Source organism: Podarcis raffonei, chromosome Z, assembly GCF_027172205.1.
Source record: "Podarcis raffonei isolate rPodRaf1 chromosome Z, rPodRaf1.pri, whole genome shotgun sequence".
In the NCBI taxonomy this organism is placed as follows: Eukaryota; Metazoa; Chordata; class Lepidosauria; order Squamata; family Lacertidae; genus Podarcis; species Podarcis raffonei.
Genome location: NC_070621.1, coordinates 33937100 through 33959195, shown reverse-complemented (window position 1 = coordinate 33959195; position 22096 = coordinate 33937100). Strand labels below are relative to the sequence as shown.

The following is a 22096-nucleotide window of genomic DNA, read 5'->3' as shown; positions in this document are numbered from 1 at the left end:
AGCGGTGAAACCCGGAAGTAACGTGCTCCGTTACTTCCAGGTCGCCGCAGAGCGCAACCCAAAAATGTTTAACTTGAAGTGTATTCATCCCAAGGTATGACTGTATTATTATTTTATTTGCCCCCATGGCTCGTTGTAGAGGTGCAAGAGGTGCAATAATACATGACTGTATTATTATTTTATTTCCTGTGACTCCCCTTGAAGGCTAAGCAAGGAAGCTTCTTGCACAACAAAAGTTGTTTTAAGGTGCTGTTTTACTCTTGGTTCTATACAGACCTCAGATTACTGGCGCTACCTAGCTGCTCAGGTTTAGCCATTTTTTATTATTATTACTAACTCCCTATTAGCTTAATTGCTACCAAGTTAAGCCTTATTTTGATATGTTATTCTGTGTTTAGCTTCATCTATTGTTTACTTTTAGTTAACATGTAAAGAACATGACCGGTGAGAGGAGGCAAATATTAAAATATCTGCTCTGGCTTTGTTTCTACTTTCATTATTGGATAATGTCTTCCAAGGTCAATGGAAGGAAGCTCTCTTATAGATTATCAGGTGTCTACATGCACCTACATACCCAAATGGTGGTAAAAGACTCAAAGATGCCCCAAGCATCATCTCTCTCTCTCTCTCTCTCTCACACACACACACACACACACAGCACCATTCAGCTTTTCCACATTTCCCACCAGCAATGTCCTTCGATGAAATGACTGCAAAGCGAGCCCAATTGTTGTGGTTCAGAAGCCACCTAATTCGGTTCTGATCAACCCACTCCCACCACACACAACCAACTGCTCAGAAATGCCACTTCCCAGCCCCCCCCCCCCACAGCTGGTCAGTACAAGAGACGCAAAGCATTTACCAAGAGGAAACTGTTTCTCAAGAATCACCAGACAAAACTACGAAGACCAGAATGGAAGTATGCAATTGTTTATTCTGCTTTCAAGACAAGAAGGATTTCCCATTTAATACAAAAACAACAACATGTGTCCAAAGTGTCGTGTAATACTGATGATGGAAATCATACCGAACCCAGCAGGGCGGGGACTGCGAAGGCTAAAGATATCCTCCTGCAGAGCCTCGCAGTCCACCCACGCACACACACACCAAAAAAAAGATCACTCTAGCCCAATTTTACAAAGCTTTAACAAAATACATTAAAAAAAATGCTGTATCAAAATCTCAAGTCAGGGAAAGAATAATTCAGGGTAGGATGAGGAGGTAGGCTGAAAAGGCTGTGCTTATTTCAACAGGCACACACCCACACGCAATTCCCTTTTTTGCTGCTCCTGGCTCCAATTTCAGGGAAAGGGAGAATGAGGCAGAGAAGAAGCTGAAGTGAACAAGCAAGGGCTGCTATCTTCGCCAAGGCATTTTATGTGCCTATAAAGCTAGGAGGTTGCTTTCCAAAGAAAGAAAGCAGTTGTGAAAAACCCTACCGAGAACTAGCACTCAGCAGAATAAGTTATTTTGGCCGTGTTCACATGAGCAAACGAGGTACACCATTTGGAGATATTCGGGGAGGAATGGTTGGCAAGAAGCAGTCTTGGAAGAGGGGAAGAGTAGCTCCTTCCCTGGCAACCAAGAAAAACCACTGAAGAAAGACCAGGTGCTCCTTTTTCCAACAGATGCTTCGGCTCCCTCCTCACTTTTGATTCCCAGGAAAAATGCAGGACTTCAAGCATCTTTACACTGCAATCCTATGCTATGGCTCCTCAGAGGTTTAGCCCCGCTGGGAACTGCTCCATGGTAAAGGAGTTTAGGAGTGCAGCCTTAAGAGTCAATTCATCTGAGCTGTGCAAATGTGGTCTTAGTGTTACATCAGCTGCTTTGCTTCACTACGACATCCAAAACCAAATGGCAGAGCCATGGGCTGACTGCGAGGCAAAGCACCCAGTGGACTTCTAGCCCATCCTATTTCCATCTTAAGAGTATCTAACCATGCACTCCTTATACCCTACCTTGACCATCAAAAGCTAGGATCTTGGAGAGGGCACTCAGACCACTTCCAATAAAATATTTATTAGGGTCAACCAACCGTTTCACAGCCTTTCCAGAAGACACAGAGACTGGGGCTTTGGCAAATATCAAAGGAATAGAATTCAAACACTAAGAGCAGCTCTGTGCCTGGCACGGCCAACCTGATACAGTATGCAGTGTACTTAAGAGAACATTGCTGGTTGATCTTAAAAGGTAAGGTGGGGGTGGTCTTAAAGAGAGGAGGGGAGGTAGTCTCTGATGTAAGCGGAGCTCAGGCTATTAGGGAATTAGTGTTCTTAACCAGCGTCTTCTACTGGTCTCAGAAGCCAACAAGGAGCTGGCAAAGGCACTGAAGCACTGGTTATCGTGTGCTCCACATGAAAAACCTCCTTCAGAAAGCAGGGTCTCAGCATTTTGCACTGGCTGAAGCCTCTAAGTTGTCAGCAAGAGCAGCCTAAACACATGACAGCAGTCCAGCCTTAAATTTAGGAAGACATAACTGGAGGGGCTGTGAAGTAATGGAAGTTAGTGTTGTTTTTTCTCAGGCTACTTTGGTTCTGGTTGTTTCTGCCGTAGGGAAATGAAACAAGCTGAAGGAAAGGGCTTCTTTCTGAAATTCTAAGTTATCACGCTTACATCACTAGGAGTTTTAAAATAATGCATATTTGAAGGAACAGAATTTTAAATGTGGATGACTAGGCAACTAAGCTCTCTTAACTCCATGGACAGCTCTACCAGAAACCCTCTCCCCCAACCCACCCTTTCTTAAAGCTAGTGTGCTCAAGAATTTGCAAGCTACAGAGGAAGACAAATTCCAAAATGCACAGCCCAGCTGGGGCCATGCAGTCAGCCTGCCAGCCAGCCAGCACCCCTGCCTAGAGGAGCTGTGTTAACCATCTACCCTACACAAATTGTCCCTTACAGCACTCCTTCAGAATAGCACAAACAACATCATCATAAAGCAGAGTAACACCTCTTGTGACATCTGGTCCTCTCCAGTGAACAGGTCGAGAGCAGTCTGATCAAACAGGATTTCAGTAGCTTGAGCCTGCCAAGGAGTGGGTTCCCAAAACTATGTATAACTTACTATAAAGTGTCCCAAAATTCTGAAAGCAAAGAATGGAAAAAAAGGGGGGGGGACAGATTAGAACTTGCAGGGTTGAGATTCCAGAGTTAGTCTTTTGCAGTAAAAACAACAACATGGTACAGTCTTGTTCAAACTGGGGGTGAGTCATAGCTCATTAGTAGAGTATCTTCATGCAGAAGGTCTCAGGTTCAAATCCCCAACATCTCTAGGTAGGGCTGGGAGAGACTCCTGTCCTAAATCCTGAAGAGCAGCTGCCAACCAGTGCAGACTACTGAGCTAGATAGGCCAACTGTGTGATAAGGCACCTTCCTATATTGTCATGGGTTGCATCCAGCTACGTTCTACTCAGAGTAGAGCCAACTGAAATTAATGGACCTAAATGTGCCATGTTCATGCATCTTAATGGGTCTACTCTGAGTACAACATTGGATACAACCCTATGTTTCTAAGCTGCATCCATCATAGTCATGAGCATATGGAAGAGCCCATCAGGCCAGAGGTTTGTTTAGACCTTCCAGTTTCCCACAGGAGTCGGCCAGATGCTTTCCAAGAGTCACAGGACCAGGGCAGGGAAGTAATGGTCCTCTCTGGATGTTGTTCCCTAATGGCTGGCATGCAGGGACTTGCTGCGGCTAGTAGCTGACCTATCTTCCATGCATTTGCCTGAAAATGCACCACTTCTCATGGGGGTGAATCCCATAGTTTTAACCACGCAATGTGTAAATAAGCACTTCCACTGAATCATTCAGTGGATATCAATGGATACCCACCAAGTTCTAGTATTGTAAGAGAGCGAGAGAGAAAAGATCCTCTAGCCACTTTCTCTATAAAGTAAAGGTAAAGGGACCCCTGACCATTAGGTCCAGTCGTGACCAACTCTGGGGTTGCGGCACTCATCTCGATTTACTGGCTGAGGGAGCTGGCATACAGCTTCCAGGTCATGTAGCCAGCATGATTAAGCCGCTTCTGGTGAACCAGAGCAGTGCACGGAAACGCCATTTACCTTCCCGCCGGAGCGGTACCTATTTATCTACTTGCACTTGACGTGCTTTCAAAATGCTAGGCTGGCAGGAGCTGGGACCGAGCAACGGGAGCTCACCCTGTCGCGGGGATTCAAACCACCGACCTTCTGATCGGCAAGTGCTAGGCTCTGTGGTTTAACCCACAGCGCTACCCGCGTCCCACACTTTCTCTATACACAATGCATAATTCTATGCACCTGTATCATCTCCCTTTTTTCTGAAGTTTAAAAAGTTCCAAAATTTGTAACATTTCCTCATAGGAATGTTGCTCCAGCCCCTGATTATTTCGGTTGCTCTTTTTTTAACACTTCTGCCAGCTCTACAATCTGCTTTTTGAGATGCTGCACCACAGGTTTACGCAGGGGCATTGCATTTGTGGGGCTTTGGCAAATGCAGAAATCACAAGCGCAAGATGCATTTATGTTGCGAAGTGAAGCTGTGCAGTACTGAGTCTGAAAAATGGGTTTCACTAAAGAAGGCCCTCTGTGGCACAGGAAGCCTATTGCACCGGGATCACAGGACCAGTAGTTTCACTTTGTATAAGGCAGCTCATATGCAGAAGGACTACCTAGGCTGTCCAGTGGGAACTTCAGCTACTGAACTGCTTAACCTACATATTCTCTTCTGCTGATTTAGGAGAGCACTAAAGACCCTATGAAACCTGGAGCCCTTAAACCTTTTGAAACCTTCCCAGCTCTCAGTCCTAGTTTTCACCAAGCATCACAAAAGCAGTTTCTAGCCTAGCTTCACCCCCATAAGGACTAGAAACTTGCTTTAAAAAAATTAAATGGAAGCTAAGGTTTTTGGGAGCACGCAATACTGTGTCAAAATCTACAGCTGCATGAACTCGCAAGATGCACACAGCACTGCAAGTAAAGTGCCGGGCAGCAAATAAGGCAAGATGCAGCGAGGACGGCATCACAGCAAAGAGGCTCATACCTTGTAGTGAGTTGCAAGCCTGCAGGCTTGCTGGTTAAACCATCTCGTACTGATTATTTGTGATGGACCGGGACAGGCAACAGGCAAGGACAATCCCCCCCAGCTGAAAAGAGAAGGAAGAGGCAGAGTTAGCCGGACAGTGACAAGTTAAATGCTTGACATTCCACAGCCGAGAGCTCCAGCCCTCTGCCAGCTGCTGTGGCGAAAGACCAAATCGAATGGAACCAGCAGCTGCTTATATAAGCTAAAAGTGGGGTGAGGTTTCAAAAAATGAAAGAAGTCCCCAACAACCTATTTCGTTCAACCTTTGGTGTAGATAAGGGAAAATATCTTAATATGAATAGGAATTCTTAGTGTCCTCACTTGTAAGCCTACACACCATGCATAATCTACCATTTCATGCATTTCATGGAGATTATATGCTTACCTTTGCCTGTTTATGTAATTGAACTTTCATGGCTGCAAGGAGCGTGGAAGCCAGACGCTAAGAGCCCTTCTGCACCTGGCGCCATGGTAAGGGGGCAAAATCCTGGTATTTATTATTTTATAGGAGGTGGGGAACCTGTGGTCTGTCTATTTCATTGGATTGCATCTCTTATCAGCACCAGACAGCATGTCAGGGACGATGAAAGCTGAAGTCCTGCAACACCTAGAGGGCTGCAGTTTCCTGCACCCTGATTCACATCCACCTTTTCAGCCAACACCGCTAACCTTAAGCAGTTTAAAACTACTAATGTACACCATAGAGATACAGTACAAGGTATTAAAAGAAACAAGAGGAAACAGGCGATGTTTACCAATAATAAAAATGCCAATTCCATCTATCGGCCAGTCCCCTGGAAGTTGATGACAGTAGCACATAAAAAAGATTGAAAGGGGGCAAGTCATGTTCTTGAAAACTCTCCCGTGTAAAAAAATATTGCCTAGCTCTAAAAAGCCAGCACACCATCGTTATTACTGCTATGATTTATTACATCTGTTAGTTGCTTTTATACCAAAGGTTGGATTCGAAGCTAAGGAGATTGCTCCATCAGGACAAGCCTGTCTGCTTGCTTGGTGGAATGGTCTCCCCTCTCCACCCCCACATGGTTCTGGGGTTCTCCCGACCTTCCAGAGCTGATTTTGGGAGTTTGAAGGGAGAGGAGAAGGGGGAAAGCCCCAGCGCTGGCTCCCACTAGTGCAACTATTTAGATGACTCCAGCCTGAAGTGGCTTAACAATAACAGAAAGTACAGGCAGATAAAATAAATTAAAAATGAACAATACAAGATTCCTAAAATGCTTGTCCAATAATGCACTAAGAAAAGCAAGTCCTACCTCCACTTCACCCAAACTATTAAAGGCACTTGAGGCTAAACAAGCACCAAAACACTAGATAAATAAAGATGTCTTAGCCTAGCATGTAAAACCTGATGATGATGGTGCCAGGCATGTTTTCCTGGGGCAGCATTCAACAGACAGGAGCTACCACTGGGGGGGAAAAACACTTCTCACACAGGCCTCCTCCATATCTCCCTTGGGTGAGGCACATGGAGAAGTGTCTCTGATGAAGGTTGTACTCTGTCACTTTTTTTTTTTTTTTAAACTTAGGGGAGCATTTTGAAAAACAGCATCCTAGCTGAAGTAGAAAATTCTACCGCCTCATACGGACTGGCTCTGCCTGCTGCGATCTGAATCGAAATACCCTTAACACTGCAGGATGTTAGGCCGAATTGCAGTTATAAAAATGAATGTATTGCCAAGAATGTTGTTTTTGTTCCAAGCATTACAAATAATGGATAAAATGGACTGTTTCAAGAAGTGGCAGAAAGATATATCTAAATTTGTCTGGCAGGGCAAGAAGCCCAGAATTAAATTTAAGATATTAACGGACTCAAAGGAAAGAGGGGGGTTTGCCCTGCCAGACTTTAAACTGTACTATGAAGCGGCAGCTTTCTGCTGGCTAAAAGATTGGCTGCTTCTTGAAAACACAGACATTTTGGATTTAGAAGGTTTTAACAATATTTTTGGGTGGCATGCATATTTGTGGTATGACAAGGTTAAAGCACATAAAAGTTTTAAAAACCATATTGTCAGAAAAGCACTATTAAATGTCTGGGTCAGATATAAAGATTTGCTGGAAAACAAAACCCCAAGGTGGTTGTCGCCAATGGAAGCTAAGGCAGTTAAAAAGTTAAATATGGAGTCGAAGTGGCCAAGATATTGGGAAATTCTGGAAAAGGAAGGGGACAAACTGAGATTGCAGAGTTTTGAGAAATTAAAAGAGAAGGTGAGAGATTGGTTGCACTATCACCAAATAAATGAAGTGTTTAAATTGGACAGTAAAATTGGCTTCCAGGTGGAAAAATCAAAATTGGAGACTGAATTGTTAGAATCCAGTACTAAGAATCTGTCAAAAATGTACAATTTGCTGCTGAAATGGAATACACAAGATGAAACGGTTAAATCAACTATGATTAAATGGGCTCAGGACATTGGTCATAATATTTTGTTTGCTGACTGGGAAAAGTTGTGGACCACCGGGATGAAATTCACGGCATGTAATGCCTTAAGAGAAAATATTATGAAAATGATTTATAGGTGGTACATAACCCCAGTCAAGCTTGCAAAGATTTACCATTTGCCTGATAATAAATGTTGGAAATGTAAAGAAAAGGAAGGTACATTTTTTCACCTTTGGTGGACGTGCCCGAAGATCAAGGCATTCTGGGAAATGATCTATAATGAACTTAAAAAGGTATTTAAATATACCTTCACTAAGAAACCAGAGACCTTTCTCTTGGGCATTGTCGGCCAAGGGGTGTTAAAGACGGATATAACTTTTTTTATGTATGCTACAACAGCAGCTAGAATACTTATTGCGAAGTACTGGAAGACACAAGATCTACCCACACTGGAAGAATGGCAGATGAAGGTGATTGACTACATGGGCTTGGCAGAAATGACGAGCAGAATCCGAAACCAGGGAAGAGAAGCAGCGGAGGAAGAATGGAAAAAGTTTAAGGACTATTTAAAGAAATACTACAAAATTAATGAAAGTTAGAATGATGTTGGACTGGAAAGTAAATGGTTACTATTAGCAATGGTTAAGACAAGGAGAATAAGGAAGATTAGCTTAAATTTAAAGTAAAATAAGGGAAGATTTGCTGAGTAACTGATTAGAATTTGGAATACAGAAAAGGGAGGCATGAGGAAGTCGAGGAAGAAAGGTTTAAGAAATTAGGATATGAAATGATACTTGTTTTTTTTGTTTTGTTTTTGTTATTGTTTGTTTATGTATTTGTCGTTGTTATGTTTTGTTTGTGTGACTATAAAAACTGTTTAATAAAAATATTTTAAAAAAAAAACACTGCAGGATGTACAAGAGCTAATTTCATTGGAGTGTTCCTCAAATATTTTTTAAAAAACAACTTAAAATTGTATTTCGCTGATGATCCAAGTATACCCACTTGCAAGGAAACAGAGCACCCTCTCAAGCTTTCTCTCAAGGTGGCCTCTTCATTTCCTGACAGTGCAAAAGCGGTCAGACCAGAAGAGACAGACACTGTATTTTCTATATCTGTGCCCGAGGCAGAACCTTTTCTGAAACATTATGGAGGGGGAAAGGCCACACATTTATGGTATTGTGACTTGTTAGCAATGTTGCCAAAGGCAATGGAAAAGGAACAGGAAAACAGGAAGTGCCCAATTGAGTCTTGGATTGAGAAAGATCCTTGGAAAAACTATAGTATTTGAACACTAAGAGCAGGCATGTCCAAAGTCCATTTTGGGGGCCTAATCTGGCCCGCCGGTCGGTTTAACCTTTTTAAAAAAGGTTAACATCTTTGGTCGGCCCTCATGGCCCTTCACTTCATCAAATCTGGCCCTCTTTGAAAAAAGTTTGGACACCACTGACTAAGAGCAAACACAGCTAAGTGGGTGCTAACAATGTTATAACCAACATGGGACCACTGATAGAGAAGAACGTAAGAACAAAGGACCTGCTGCATCATCTAGTCCAGCTACCTGTTCTCACAAAGGCTGAACAGATGCCTGCAGAAAGCCCGCAACCAGGACCAGAGGACAACACTCTGCCCACCTGAGATTCCAAGCAACTGATATTCAGGGACTTAATGCCTCTGACAGGGGAAGTGGAACAGAGCCATTCTGGCTATGCAGAAGCGATGCATCAACCCAAGGTTTGCTGAAGTTTAATCTTTCAGCAGAAGAAACCTGATGGGCAAAAGCCAAAGCCACTAAAAACATGTGGACATCTGGGTAGGCATGACTGGCAGCCCTGCAGATACAATTTTGCAGTCATTTTGCACCCAAAGAGCAAAAGCTCCCCATAAATTACTTTCAGCCCATCTAAAGCAGAGAGAACAAAGGTTGCAATGAGTCACATAGCTGGGCTAACATGATAGCACAGTAAGAGATGGTGCCCATAGTTTTTCGTGGGCTCTTGTCTTCTAATAGTCTTTGCTGATGTGGCAGCTTAGTACCTAGCAAAGGAAGACAGGAAGAGTATCCAGCACCACTGATGCTAAGCAGGGCTGGACCACATCACTACATGAATGGCAGACCACTCAGAGTTTGACACCAGCTGCTCAGAGGCTTATTGGGGACTGTAGTTTGTTAAGGGTGCTAAGAGTTGCTAGGAGATGCCCATTCCCCTCACCAGGCTACAATTCCAAGAGGCATTTTATCTCTGTGATCCACTGCTTCACATAAGTGAAGAGCTGTGGCTCATTTCCTGCCATGCGAAGTGTTTTAAGCTGGACTATGCTATGCCTGGGTTGCTTAAGCTCTTGCTTATAGCTGCTCTAGACAGGTGTTTTTGAGTCCTAAGTATCCAGGCTCCCAGCAGGATTTGGCAGCAAACAGGACTACTTAACACTGCTATTTTCATGTTGCCAGCATGCTGGGAAGTTCAGGCTGGTGCATGCCACCCACATGCCCATGCTGTGAGTGGCAACCTGGCCACACGCAGTATGTTTCCTGGCATGGAGCGAACAGTCTGAGTTATGTGAAAGCGGGTGTGGGAATGGAAGGTACAGTGGTGCCTCGCAAGACGAAATTAATTCGTTCCGCAAGTTTTTTCTTCTTGCGAGTTTCTCGTCTTGCGAAGCACGGTTTCCCATAGGAATGCATTGAAAATCAATCAATGCGTTCCTATGGAAACCGCCTTCAGACAAGGTCCGGGGACAGTCTGTCCCCCGACCTCTTCTGAAGGCTGGGGGGGGGGGGCAAGGACTTCTCCGCTGTCCCGGGGCGATCTGAAAATGCTGGCGGGCGGCAGCGAACGCTTCACTGCCACCCGCCAGCATTTTAAAAGCTCCCGGGACAGCAGAGACTTCTCCGCTGTCCCAGGGCGATCTGAAAATGCTGGCGGGCGGCAGCGAACGCTTCCCTGCCACCCGCCAGCATTTTAAAAGCTCCCGGGACAGCGGAGACTTCTCCGCTGTCCCGGGGCGATCTGAAAATGCTGGCGGGCGGCAGCGCAGCCTTCGCTGCCGCCCGCCAGCATTTTCAGATCGCCCCGGGACAGCGGAGAAGTCTCCGCTGTCCCGGGAAGGCCGGCGGGGGGAGCAAAGACTTTTGCCCCCCGCCGGCCTTCAGAAGAGGTCCAGGACCTCTTCTGAAGGCTGGCGGAGATTTCCCTATGGGCTTTCTTCTTGCGAAGCAAGCCCATAGGGAAATTCGTTTTGCGAAGCACCTCCAAAACGGAAAACTCTTTCGTCTTGCGAGTTTTTCGTTTTGCGAGGCGTTCGTCTTGCGAGGCACCACTGTATTATCAGCTGGCTGCCTCCAGATTTGCCAGCAGGGTTGGGAGAGAACGAATACAAGTCTATTAGGGCAGAAGAGGGTCAGCTGAACCACTATCAAAAACTTTACCTGGAAGCAAGCAACGCCAAAGGAGATCCCTGCTACAATGCCCATTTTGGAGTCCATTGTCTGTATCACCAGCCTGAAACAACCCTACAAACGGGAAGGGGGGGAGGAGAGAGAGGGGGGGGTAACATGGTCATTCAAGCTACCAGGCAACTCCTACTCATGAAAAACAGGAAGCACTTACAGTCCTCAAAGGACCCAAGCATCTTAAGTTAGCAAAGGACTTCACAGCAGGATGTCCACTGATCTGACAGAGGCTGTGTCAATATTAATGTTTTTGACCTCAATACAGGTCCTTTATTGCGGTGTAATTTAAAACAAACTATTGCTCCCTGTTCACGGCAGGAAGACTATATCCCCTTATCAGCCATACCAAACAGTGGGACATCGTGGGGGAAGGGATTCAAAACAGCTCTGAAGGCCTTGAAATAACCTCAGCTGCTCCACCACACTGGCCTGCTTCTCGCTGTCACATCCCAGACGTTAAGTCTGCAGTTTCTACTTAAGGGATGTGGAATTAAACACAATAATTAGCATGTGTGTTTCATTTCTTCCCCGCAAAGAGAAATGCATGTCCACAGGCAATTAGTTCCCTATTTCTTGTCTGCAGTCCTACACTATCTCTAGAGAAGTCTGGGTTCTTCTTTTTCACCAGAGGCTAAAGCTTCATTATTACAGCAGCTCCTCCTGGCCTGTTAATAATAATAATAATAATAATAATAATAATAATAATAATAACAACAATAATTTATTAATTTATTTATACCCCACTCTCCCCAGCCAAGACCTGGCTCAGGGCGGCTAACAACCAATAATAAAATCAAGTTGATTAAAATACAATTTTAAAAAAATTAAAATACAACATTAAAACATTAGGATGCAGCCTCTTCACAGGAGGAGAAAGGAAAAAGAAAGAGGGGGAGGGAATCAAACTGATTCTAAGCCAAAGGCCAGATGGAACAACTCTGTCTTACAGGCCCTGCGGAAAGAAATCAGATCCCACTGGGCCCTGGTCTCATGAGGCAGGGCGTTCCACCAGGCCGGAGCCAGTGTTGAGAAGGCCCTGGCTCTGGTTGAGGCTAATCTAACTTCCTTAGGGCCAGGACCTCTAGGGTGTTGCTATTTATGGACCTTAAGGTTCTCCGTGGGGCATACCGGGAGAGGCGGTCCCGTAGCTATGAGGGTCCTAGGCCGTGAAGGGCTTTAAAGGTCAAAAGCAGCACCTTAAATCTGACCCTGTACTCCACCGGGAGCCAGTGCAGCTGGAAAAGCACTGGGTGAATATGCTCCCATGGCAGAGACCCCGTGAGGAGCCTCGCTGCAGCATTCTGCACCTGCTGGAGTTTCTGGGACAGCTTCAAGGGCAGAATTACAGTAGTCAAGCCTGGAGGTGACCGTCGCATGGATCACTGTGGCCAGGTCGGGGCGGGAAAGGTAAGGGACCAACTGCTTGATGCGGCGAAGGTGGAAAAATGACGCCTTGGCTGTTGCTGTAACCTGCACCTCCATGTAAGCCCCTTCATCCAAGCCACACGGAAGGGGACAGCTTTGTGTTGGCTTACGTGCTCATACACCTTCCCCTTTGCTATTGCTGGATTCTTCAAATCGTCTATAGTGCAATTCCCCAGAGACTTGCAGCAGCTCATAGGAATCCCTTTCTGTTTATAATAGGCAGTTCGATTCCAGTCGGTGAAGTCTGAGACACCGCAGCAGTGCAGCTGTATAGGACAAGAGAGATTATTATTATTATTTAGGGGGGCGGTTATAACAAAAAGTAACTCAAAGCCTATTACAAACATACATTAACGCCAACAGAAATTTAAAAGCTAAAAAACACCCATATTTATTATTTTTAAAAAAGGTATGTCCAAGACATCCCACCCACACGAGGAGGCCGCATATAATGAATGACACCATTTGGCTAGCATACTCCAGTCCCGCATTCCTCTGAAATAAAACCAAAATACCCTTTCACCCCAATCTGCACAGCTACATACACACACGTGACTGCTTCTGATGATCTCCACATGTTCACCCACCAAACAAATAATTTGCCAGGGGGCAACTTTAGCAGACCACCTCCCCTAGACAGGCCAAGCTGATCTTTAAAATCTTCCCAGGAGACTCTCCCTGCTGGTTGTTCTACTCTGGAATTCTTTCCCTCAAATAAGTCATGAAGTAGAGACAGTAAAGTCCTTTAACACTTCTTAAAAATTTGTTTTGTCCTTGAGCCCTTTTGGACTCTTCAATTCATTCATTTTTATACAGTCTTACACTTGTGGGCTTTTTTAAACCTTGTTTTTAGAAAAGGTTATTGAATATAGTTGCATTTTTATTTTAGCATAAATGGCTTAGATTTGCATTATGCTAAACTGTATTGAACTTCTACAAATAAAATAATAACTGTTTTTTTAAAAAAAATCCAGTCTGGTTGGAATTCTGCATCTTTCAGCAGTCTAACTCTTTTCTGCTCTGCTGTCTTTCACTTACACCCCATGCCGACATGCATTTCATCGCAGCAAGAAATAAAATGTATAGCTTCAGGACAGAGGGACCTGTAACTCCCCAGATGTTGTGGACTCCATCTCCCATCAGCCCCTGCCACCACAACCAACCATCAGGGATGATGAGAGCTGGAAACAAGCAATATCTGGAGGTCTCCATCCCTGGTATAAATGGATAAACTATCTTTCTTTGGTCCTGATCCCACTGTGCAGCTCCAAACCCACAGCCTACTGCAATCCTGTGCATGAAAGGAAGGAAGATTTTTTCCCCCTTCCTATGCAGCATGGAAGCCAAGAAAGAAAGAAAATGTAGCTCCATTCTCTTTTGCTCTGGTCCTGTTCACTTCTGACTCCATCCCTCAAGAAATTGCACCTGCCAGGGCAGAGAAGCAAAAACTGTGACCCTTCCAGATGTTGCTGGACTCCAGCTCCCATCATCCCTGACTCCTAGCCATGCTGCTAGCCCTGGGGTTGATGGGAATAAAGAGCCCTACAACATCTGGAGGAATGCAAGTTCCCCATTTATTGTCCTAGGGAGTGTGGTCCTCAATGTAAAAAAAAAAGGTTTCTTGGTCCTGGCGTAGAGTAGGGATGACTTCTTCAAGCAGGGCAGCAAAGAGGAGAACCAAACCCTCATTGACCAAGTTGGGGGGAGCAGACTCTACCGAGCCATGATGTCACTACTGCTGCCCCAGTGCTTTGGCCACAGAGAGTTTGGGCTTTGTAAGCTGAAGATTTGCCTTTCGCACAGAACACCTGTTTAGGACATGGGATACCTCTTGCAAGCATGAGGGGGGACATCAGGCAAAGGAAGATACCCCAGTGGGTCTCTGTGACAGGCATTTTTTGTTCTCTTTCTTCCTCTGCACCCCACTTTGTAGTACAGGCCCCTTTTTAACCGCTGGCACCTCCACAAAGAGAAGAGCACGCGTAATATACCAAGATTAGGCCAGTATACTGAATATGCCAGATTTAGGCCAGTTGAAAGAAGAGAGGTGAATGCTCACTGTGCTCTGAATGGTATCAACCGCTTTGCTGCGTTCATCTTTGGTCCCATCGTAGGACTTCATGGCAGCTTCAAAGTTATTCTTAAAGCTGTCTTTAATCTGAGGAGAAAATGATAAATGATCATTGCTTGCAGAGAGAGAAGCCATCACCTAATTAAGGAAATATTAGTCAATCTGGTGTTCATTTTGCACAGGAATAACTCAATCAAGTTTTAAGTGAAAAAGCATACTTGTCTTTAGACATCCATTTATGAGCAGTGGTTGGCAACCCTGAAGAAGAGGCAACTCCTCTTACACTTATAATTATATATCTATATCCCACTTTTCCTCCAAGGAGCTCAAGGTGGCACATATAGTTTCAACCTTTCCCCAATTTAACCCCATGACAACCCTGGCTGAGTGGCAATTTTAACCCTGGTTTCCCAGGTTGCAGTCCAACACTCTACCCACTATTCCACACTGCACTAGGGAGGAGAGGTGCCTGTTCCAAGATGGCACTCCTTCAATACTTGCACTATGGCACATGTGGCAAATCTTTGGCCCTCCAGATGTTGCTGAGCTACAACGCCCCTCAGCCTCAACGACCATGGCAAATGGTTCAGCAACCTCTTGACGAAGGGCCAGAGGTTCACCTGTGTTGTGGCATTCCGGGGACAGCACCTACGTATCCATTTCCAAACGAAAAGCCTTATCTAAGGAACTCCAAAGTGGTCCTTGTTAGTCAGGTTTTGTTTTTGGGTTTTTTTAAAAGAAGCAGCTTCTGCTATGTAATTCAGTTAAAATAGACTCCTTGTTCCATGGCTGAATGTTGTTCGTACTCGGAGCATTTCTACAAATGTCATTCCTTAGGTACGCAGAGCATCTTTCCCCAACCTAGGGCCCTCCAGGTGTTTTGGATGGCAATTCTCACTGGCCCCAGCCAATATGGCCAGTGGATAGGGATGAAAAGCATTTTGCAGGAGCAAGCCAGCAATAACTCACACGGTGTCAGAAAGTTAACTATCTTTATTCAAAGAAACAAAACACCTCAAGAGGCCAGGCCTAGTGAGCACAGCAACTCTTCCTGGTACATCTTGCCCCAAGGACACAGCTGAAAGGACTGAAGGTCCTTGCCTTCCCGTAGCTCCCTAAGTCTCCTCTTCCCCAGGTTCCTTCCCAGGTAATCAGAGACTCCTTCATCTTGCCTGTATTTTCTCCGCCCTCTTCACACCTCTGACCATTCATTCCCAGGTTCTGAGCCTTCTTCTCTTGGGCAGAAGGCAGGAAGCCCAACAGGAGATGGAGCCAGAGCCTACAACAGCAGAGTCAACCAATTCTATTCTTGACCCTATTCCTCTCCTGACTTCTACAAGGACCACACTAAGACTAAAGACATGGAAGCTGCCCCAGGCTGTGTCATCCCCCATCCCCTGGACTGGCTGTAAATAAGAAGGCAGGAAGGTGGGGGAAGCTGAGGCCAGACTGAGCATCAGTAGGGCAGTGCCCCGGTTAACCCAGTGAACCAGCCTCCACTGTCTAGAGGGCACAAGGCTGAGGAAGGCTGGTCTAGGGGGTTACACTGACCTCAATGGCACAGACCCTGTTTTCAGTTAAAGCAAGTTATGGTCACCGGCATGAAGCAAGAAGGGGGAAGGAGCAATTCCGTATTGACCAATCCCAATGATAAGGAAAAAACAAAACAAAGCAACACCAACTCACCTCATGTCGGAAGACGAAGCCCACAATGGCAGCCACAAGCACAACAAGGAAGATGAGAGTTAAGAACATGGCATACTGTGGACAGAAAGGAAGGATCAAGACCAGCAAAGTTACAACCCTGCTACTGCCATATGATTTACACAGAGAATCTATAATGAATGCACCACTGGTCCGTGGCAAAATTGTGCAAGGAGAGTTCCGTAACTCCATATTTGGGTGGGAGGCTGCAGCACAAGTCAAGAGTTTGTGTTAAACTTCTCCTCTGTTTAGTTATCTAGATAAAGACAGCATCTGGGTTACCCTGAGTAAAAACAAAAATTGCATGAGGTGGTATACGTTATGGTAGCCGAAGCAGCTGGAATACTGACAAACCCAAGAAAGGCCATTTGGAGCAGCCAGTCTCTAGTGGCTGAGCAAAGCAACACTAGATGATGTTTTGAAAATGTGCTCTGCCATCGAGATTTATTTAATTTATTCATTGCATTTCTGCACTCAAGTGCCTCAGAGCGACTTACCCAGTAAAAAATAAAATGGCAAAGACATTAAAATCAGATTAAAAACAGCAGTCAATGAAAACACTCATCGGAGAGTATGTTTTAAAAGTACAAGTCCTACCCACCCCACTTAAAGGATCAGCACAATGAGGCTGTTAACATAACTACCTTCCCACTTTAAAAAATATGCCCTGGTAAATAGGAATGTTAAAACAGACAGTGATGATACCAGGCATGCTTCCCTAAAGAGAGCATTTCACAAATGGCAAACTACCACTATGGAAGCCCATTCAGGTCCAGAGATGGTGACTTGGGTAGGATACAGAAAGGAGATAGGCATTTGGACAAAAATTCCCAGTAAGACAGGGAAATCTTTTGGAACACCTGTTCTTGACAGCGACAGCATCTCAATAAGAGGGACCATTCCTAGCCAAGATTCCACATGCCCTTCTGAAAGCAATGTAATTGCATATTAAGTTTTCAAATAGCATCCGCACTGGAGGACTGAGGAATCTACGTTTGTATATGTGACCAAAATAAAATAAGAGGATTGTTTTCATTCTGCTGACTACTATATGTAGAATGTCAACAGATATATCTGCTGCGACCTGAGCATAACAGCGCTCTTCCCTACCAGAAACTGGTATTCAGAGGCATAGGGGCTCCAATAGTGGACAGAAAACAGCCACAGCATGCAAACGCCATTAAAAACATTCAAATGGATGAATATAGCAGTTATCACCACATGCCACAGTTGGAAGAATCCTGTGAGTTTCAAGGCAGGTGCTGCAACCTTGTGCCCCCTTATACTTACCAATTTCAGCATCCATGTGCTTCCCCGACATGTCGCGAAACAACCAAAGGTGCCTAGGAGGACGACAACTGTGCCGGTGCCAATGAGGACATAGGGGACGTTCGTAGCCTTCTCATTTAACAGGGAGAAATACACCTCCAGGCCTACCTTCCCCCAGATGCCAACTGCCAGAAGGACGATGCCAGAGAACTAGGAGAGGGTGGGGGGAGGGAAGGACAACTCCATTAGCCACAATGAGCCACTTGTAAAAGGTTTCTGTAGACGCATTTTACTTTTTAACAGCCAGTTAACAAAGAACTGGCACTGCATGAAACAAAGGTCCACACCTTTGCAATGTGCTAATTCATCCTAATGATCAGCGATACCAGGATTCATGCTAAGATCCCATCTGTACCACTTTAAACGGCATGGCTTCCCCCCAAATTGTTGTTTGTTAAGGGTGTTGAGATTTAGGGCATCTCTCATTCCCCTCAAAGAACTACAATTTCCAGAGTGGTTGAGCAGTTCCCAGCAAACTTTGGGAACTGTAGCTCTGTGAGGGGAATAAGGGTCTTCCCTCTGTATCCTTAACAAATTACACTTCCAATAATTCTTTGGGGGAATCCATGACTTGTTTACAGTGGTATGAAACTGCTTTAAATGCAGAGTTCAGGTGGGGCCTCAATGAATCCCCATTCTGCCCCATAAGCAGACACAGAAGAGTTAGGAAGAAATGTACCCTTACCTCACCCTCAACCCCTTCCTGTGATCTAAGCATAAAAATGAGCAACTAAATTCACATTAGCTTAACTAGGCAAGTCCCAGCCCTTGCCAATGTCCATGTCAACGTCCATCCCACTTTCCACAGAACAAGACTGGCACGTGTGTCCCCCGCCCCACACACACTTGATGATGGCATGCAATAAGCAACATCACTAGGAAGAGACCCAGAAAGAAAACCTTATGTGTCCAGAATGTTCTCGACTACAACTCCCATAATCCCTGACTATTGGTTATGTTGGCTTGGGTTGATGGCTGAGTCCAACATCATCTGAAGGGTCACAGGTTTCTCATTCTTACCTTTTACCAAGCCAGACTATCTGGAAAACTAGGTAAAAAAAAGGTAAAGGATCCCTAGACCATTAAGTCCAGTCAAAGGTGACTATGGGGTTGTGGCGCTCATCTCGCTTTCAGGCCAAGGGAGCCGGCATTTTTTCACCTATTTGGAAAACTATACTATGACTGGCATAGGTTTTCCAGCAGAGGCCTTTCAAGTCACTTGGAACCAAATCCTTTGTCCTAGCACCAGTTTTAAGAGCTTATTGGTTGTCGCTTTATTTGAGGTGATGTTTTAGTTGGGGTTTTGCCTTCTCTTTATTTTTTAAGTCTATTTGCTAGCTCTTATATAGTATTATTTATACACTGTTACAGATAGTTTTATTCACATCTTTGTACGCAGCCTTGGATAAAGAGCAGCTAATAAACATTTTAAACATAATTTGAATAAACTGGAGATGGTGGCAACTGAACCTGAGACTTTCTGTGTGAAAAGGATATGGTGAGTTACCACTGAGCTCTCTGTGGTCTCAGAAGAAAACAAAGCTACAAGTCTAGAAACACCTGTGTAAGCTGGTTCCGCTCAAGTCTTTCAAGCTCCCATAGCAATGTATAAACACAGACTGGATTCCAAAGGTATGTAACCTGAGGGAATTTGTTTTCCCTGTCATAAGGTTTTCTCCCATTGCCTGTTTTTTGAAGCAGCGAGGCAAACCGAGGACTGTTTCTCAGGGCACCGCAGCAAGACCATTTCATTTGCACTCAGAAATGATGTTTGAACATGGTTTTTATTTTGATCCATCCCTGTTACGTCAACATGAACCTTGCCCTCTATATCGTTTTCTCCACAGGATGTGCAGGAGTAAAAGAAAAATAGTAATTAACTTTGCAGCCCAAACTGTTAAAATTAGAAACTTATTTTTATAAGAAGTTTTACAAATGAAAAAAAGAAACAGAGGGGAAAAGTGAAAGCCAAAACCCTCATCAGATCACATTCAGAATACATCTTAATTCAAGCATTATAAGTCATCCAAAGGTCCAGATACACAAAATGGACTTTTATAAGCAGGATGTTCAAATATGAGTCCTCAGACCACTGCATTATAGACAGTGGGTGCGTGTTTTCTCCCCTTCCATGCAATGCCTGCATTGTAGGGGGTTGGACTAGATGACCCTTGGGGTCCCTTCCAACTCTACAATTCTATGACTCTATGTGGGCTTGCAAAATTCACTTTCGTTAAAACAGAAACTTATCTAGTATTGTATCAGAACCATGGAGAATTGGTCTTGTTTTATCTTTTCTGCATTATTTACTTAAAAGCGTCCTTTTATTCCTTTGCACAAAAATAAAAACCTGTAATTATTTTTGAGAGAGGAGAGAGAGAGGGTACAGAACCTGCATGCCTCAAGGAGAAAAGTGGCTCTGCTCCTTGAGAAAACCACACTCACCTGATTCAGAAGCCTGAAGCAGCAGTGATGAAAGGAAAGGACAGGATTACAGAGTGCATTCCACATGTTATTTGCTACTAACCAAAAAAAGCCAACAAAGCAAAAAGGGCAAATTAAAAAAAAAATGAGCAAAGGGAAAGAGAGAACCAATTGCCACAGGGTTTTCTAGCACAGAAAGGCACATCAGCGCACCAGCACACATTATGCCATCTGTGCCACAGACACGGGTGCAAGGCTCACACTGCTAAGCTGCCACCACCGCCAGGAGTGGAGCTGGAAAATTGGGATTTGTTATTATATCACTGAAGGGTTATGAGAGATAGAGGCTCTTTCCTACAATGTGAGGTTCAGACTGCTGGAACAAGCTGGGGGGGTGCCATTCTCCCCACCCACCCCCACCCCAACTAAGTCCATGCAGAGTTGACTTCTGCATAGTTCTTCTCAGTGGGCCTGGAGGGAGAGAACATTCCTAGGGCGACAAACCTTTCTAAGATGGGTTTTCCGTATTGTTCTTTATTGGATCACTAGAAACAAGAGTGGAGGCTGCAAAGAGTATGTCTCTTCCTACAGGTGAAAAGAGTCTGTGGGATGAGCTGAGATTGGAGGTATAGGGGACAGTGGTCCTGCCCCATTATTCTCTATGGAGTTATGAGATGCAGAGTGGGGTGTGTGTCTCATTTCTCTTCCTACAGGTTCAGAGGCACTGTAAAGGAAAGGGAGGGGCCAGGTGTACAGTTATCAACTATACGGAAGGTCATTGTTCGGAGGGGAGGATAGAATTACACAAATATACCTTAAAACCTTTATAGGGCTGGAACTGTGCCCCATTCTTCTCTACAACAGAGGTGACTAACCAGTGGTCCTCCAGGTGATGCCTGGACTCCAAATCCCATCAGCACCAGCCAGCAAAGCCAATGGTCAAAGATGGTGGAAGTTGGAGAACAGCAGTATCTGGAGAGCCACCCTTCATTTGGGGGGCTCTAGGAGAAATCAAGGAGTATTGCATGTTGCTGCTCATATAAGGTTAGGGGAACCATAGGGGAAGGAAGAGAGAGCAGTAGTTATTTCCAAAGGGGAACTGGGGAAGGTGTAAGAGAGTGAGGTGATATATTAAAAAATAATTATAGCAAAATGCTTTATACGTCTAGAGTAAGGGCTCTGTCCTCTTTGGGATAAAGAGGTGCAAGGCAAGCATTTTCTGTCCTACATTGTTCTAGGAAGAGAAAAATGTGGGGAAAATGTGGCTGGAGGCAGCTATGTATGGATAGACTGCTATCTATGGACTTTGCAGAGTGGAAGAGAAAACTCTATGCTCCCATTATACTCAATGCATAGGACAGGATTACATCATCCTTATTAGTATCGCTATTCTTTTAATTTATTGCCCTCCCTTCACCCTAAGATCCCAGAGTAGGTTAGAACAACTTTAAACACAACGTTACAAAGTTTTCAAAACTTGCAATTACGCCGCCCGCCCCCCCGGCCCATTCCGCCCTTACACAAATGCATATGGAACCAGCCTGCCCTATGGTTGTCTATAAGGTTGCCAGAAGGGGGAGATACGTGGGGGGGGGCTGCCATCTGTTCTATAACACTGAATGGGACGGGAGAGATTGGAGTGCCGGGGGGGGGGTCATTGTTCTTTGTAGGGCCAGCAGGAGACGATACATCATGCTATACACAAGAACAGCAAGCGCGACATCTGTGGGGTCGGCAGCGAAGGGGTGGGCGGGTGAGTTTGAGGTTGTAGTGTGGGGGTGTCTCAGAAGGGAGAGCATTTACCCACCTGTTACCTATGGGAATAGGAAAGGGGGAGCGTGTAAGATGCAGTGCTGCCCCCCAGGACAGGACGAGCAGCGTGCCCCATTGCTGTCTATGGGGTAGAGAAGGGTGAGCTGCAGGGACCCATTGTTCAGTGGGGCGGCCAGTAGCAAGGTGGGCTTCGGGGTGGGGTTTTCCTCCCGACAGGGGCTCACCCAGAACACGAAGCTGTAGATGAGCAATATGCTCTTGAGGCAAGTGATGACTGGCTTGGTCTGCAGCCTCCGCGACGGGGACGCCATGACCGACCTAAATAGACCCGCAGACCTGCGATGGCGCCGCTTCTTCGCTCGCTCAAACCCGCCACGCACAGCGGAGCAGCTGTACTGCGACTCTCTCTGGCGCTTGCGCAGATGGAAATAGGCGAGCATTTCCG

General features: G+C 45.1%; 1 protein-coding gene across 1 annotated transcript; it reads right to left on the bottom strand.

Annotated features, from left to right (window-relative positions):
- Nucleotides 1-914: 914 nt before the first annotated feature.
- On the bottom strand, nt 915-22077 carry TSPAN6 (tetraspanin 6). The gene is made up of 8 exons (XM_053373619.1): nt 21876-22077; nt 17416-17604; nt 16108-16182; nt 14410-14508; nt 12461-12616; nt 10902-10985; nt 5029-5131; nt 915-3086 (listed from the first exon to the last, which is right to left on the bottom strand). The coding sequence occupies exons 1-7, from the start codon at nt 21960-21962 to the stop codon at nt 5063-5065; spliced, it is 759 nt and encodes a 252-aa protein (XP_053229594.1). The 5' UTR covers nt 21963-22077; the 3' UTR covers nt 915-3086; nt 5029-5062.
- Between the last annotated feature and the right edge of the window lie 19 nt (nt 22078-22096).

Bases quoted from the DNA above. Each gene is read 5' to 3' on its own strand.
- TSPAN6 (XM_053373619.1), bottom strand. From the start codon at position 21,962: ATGGCGTCCCCGTCGCGGAGGCTGCAGACCAAGCCAGTCATCACTTGC. The intron at 16,183-17,415 runs GTAAGTATAAGG...TTCTGTCCACAG, and splicing joins GCACATGGATGCTGAAATTG to TATGCCATGTTCTTAACTCT. The intron at 12,617-14,409 runs GTGAGCATTCAC...TGTCCTATACAG, and splicing joins TTGATACCATTCAGAGCACA to CTGCACTGCTGCGGTGTCTC.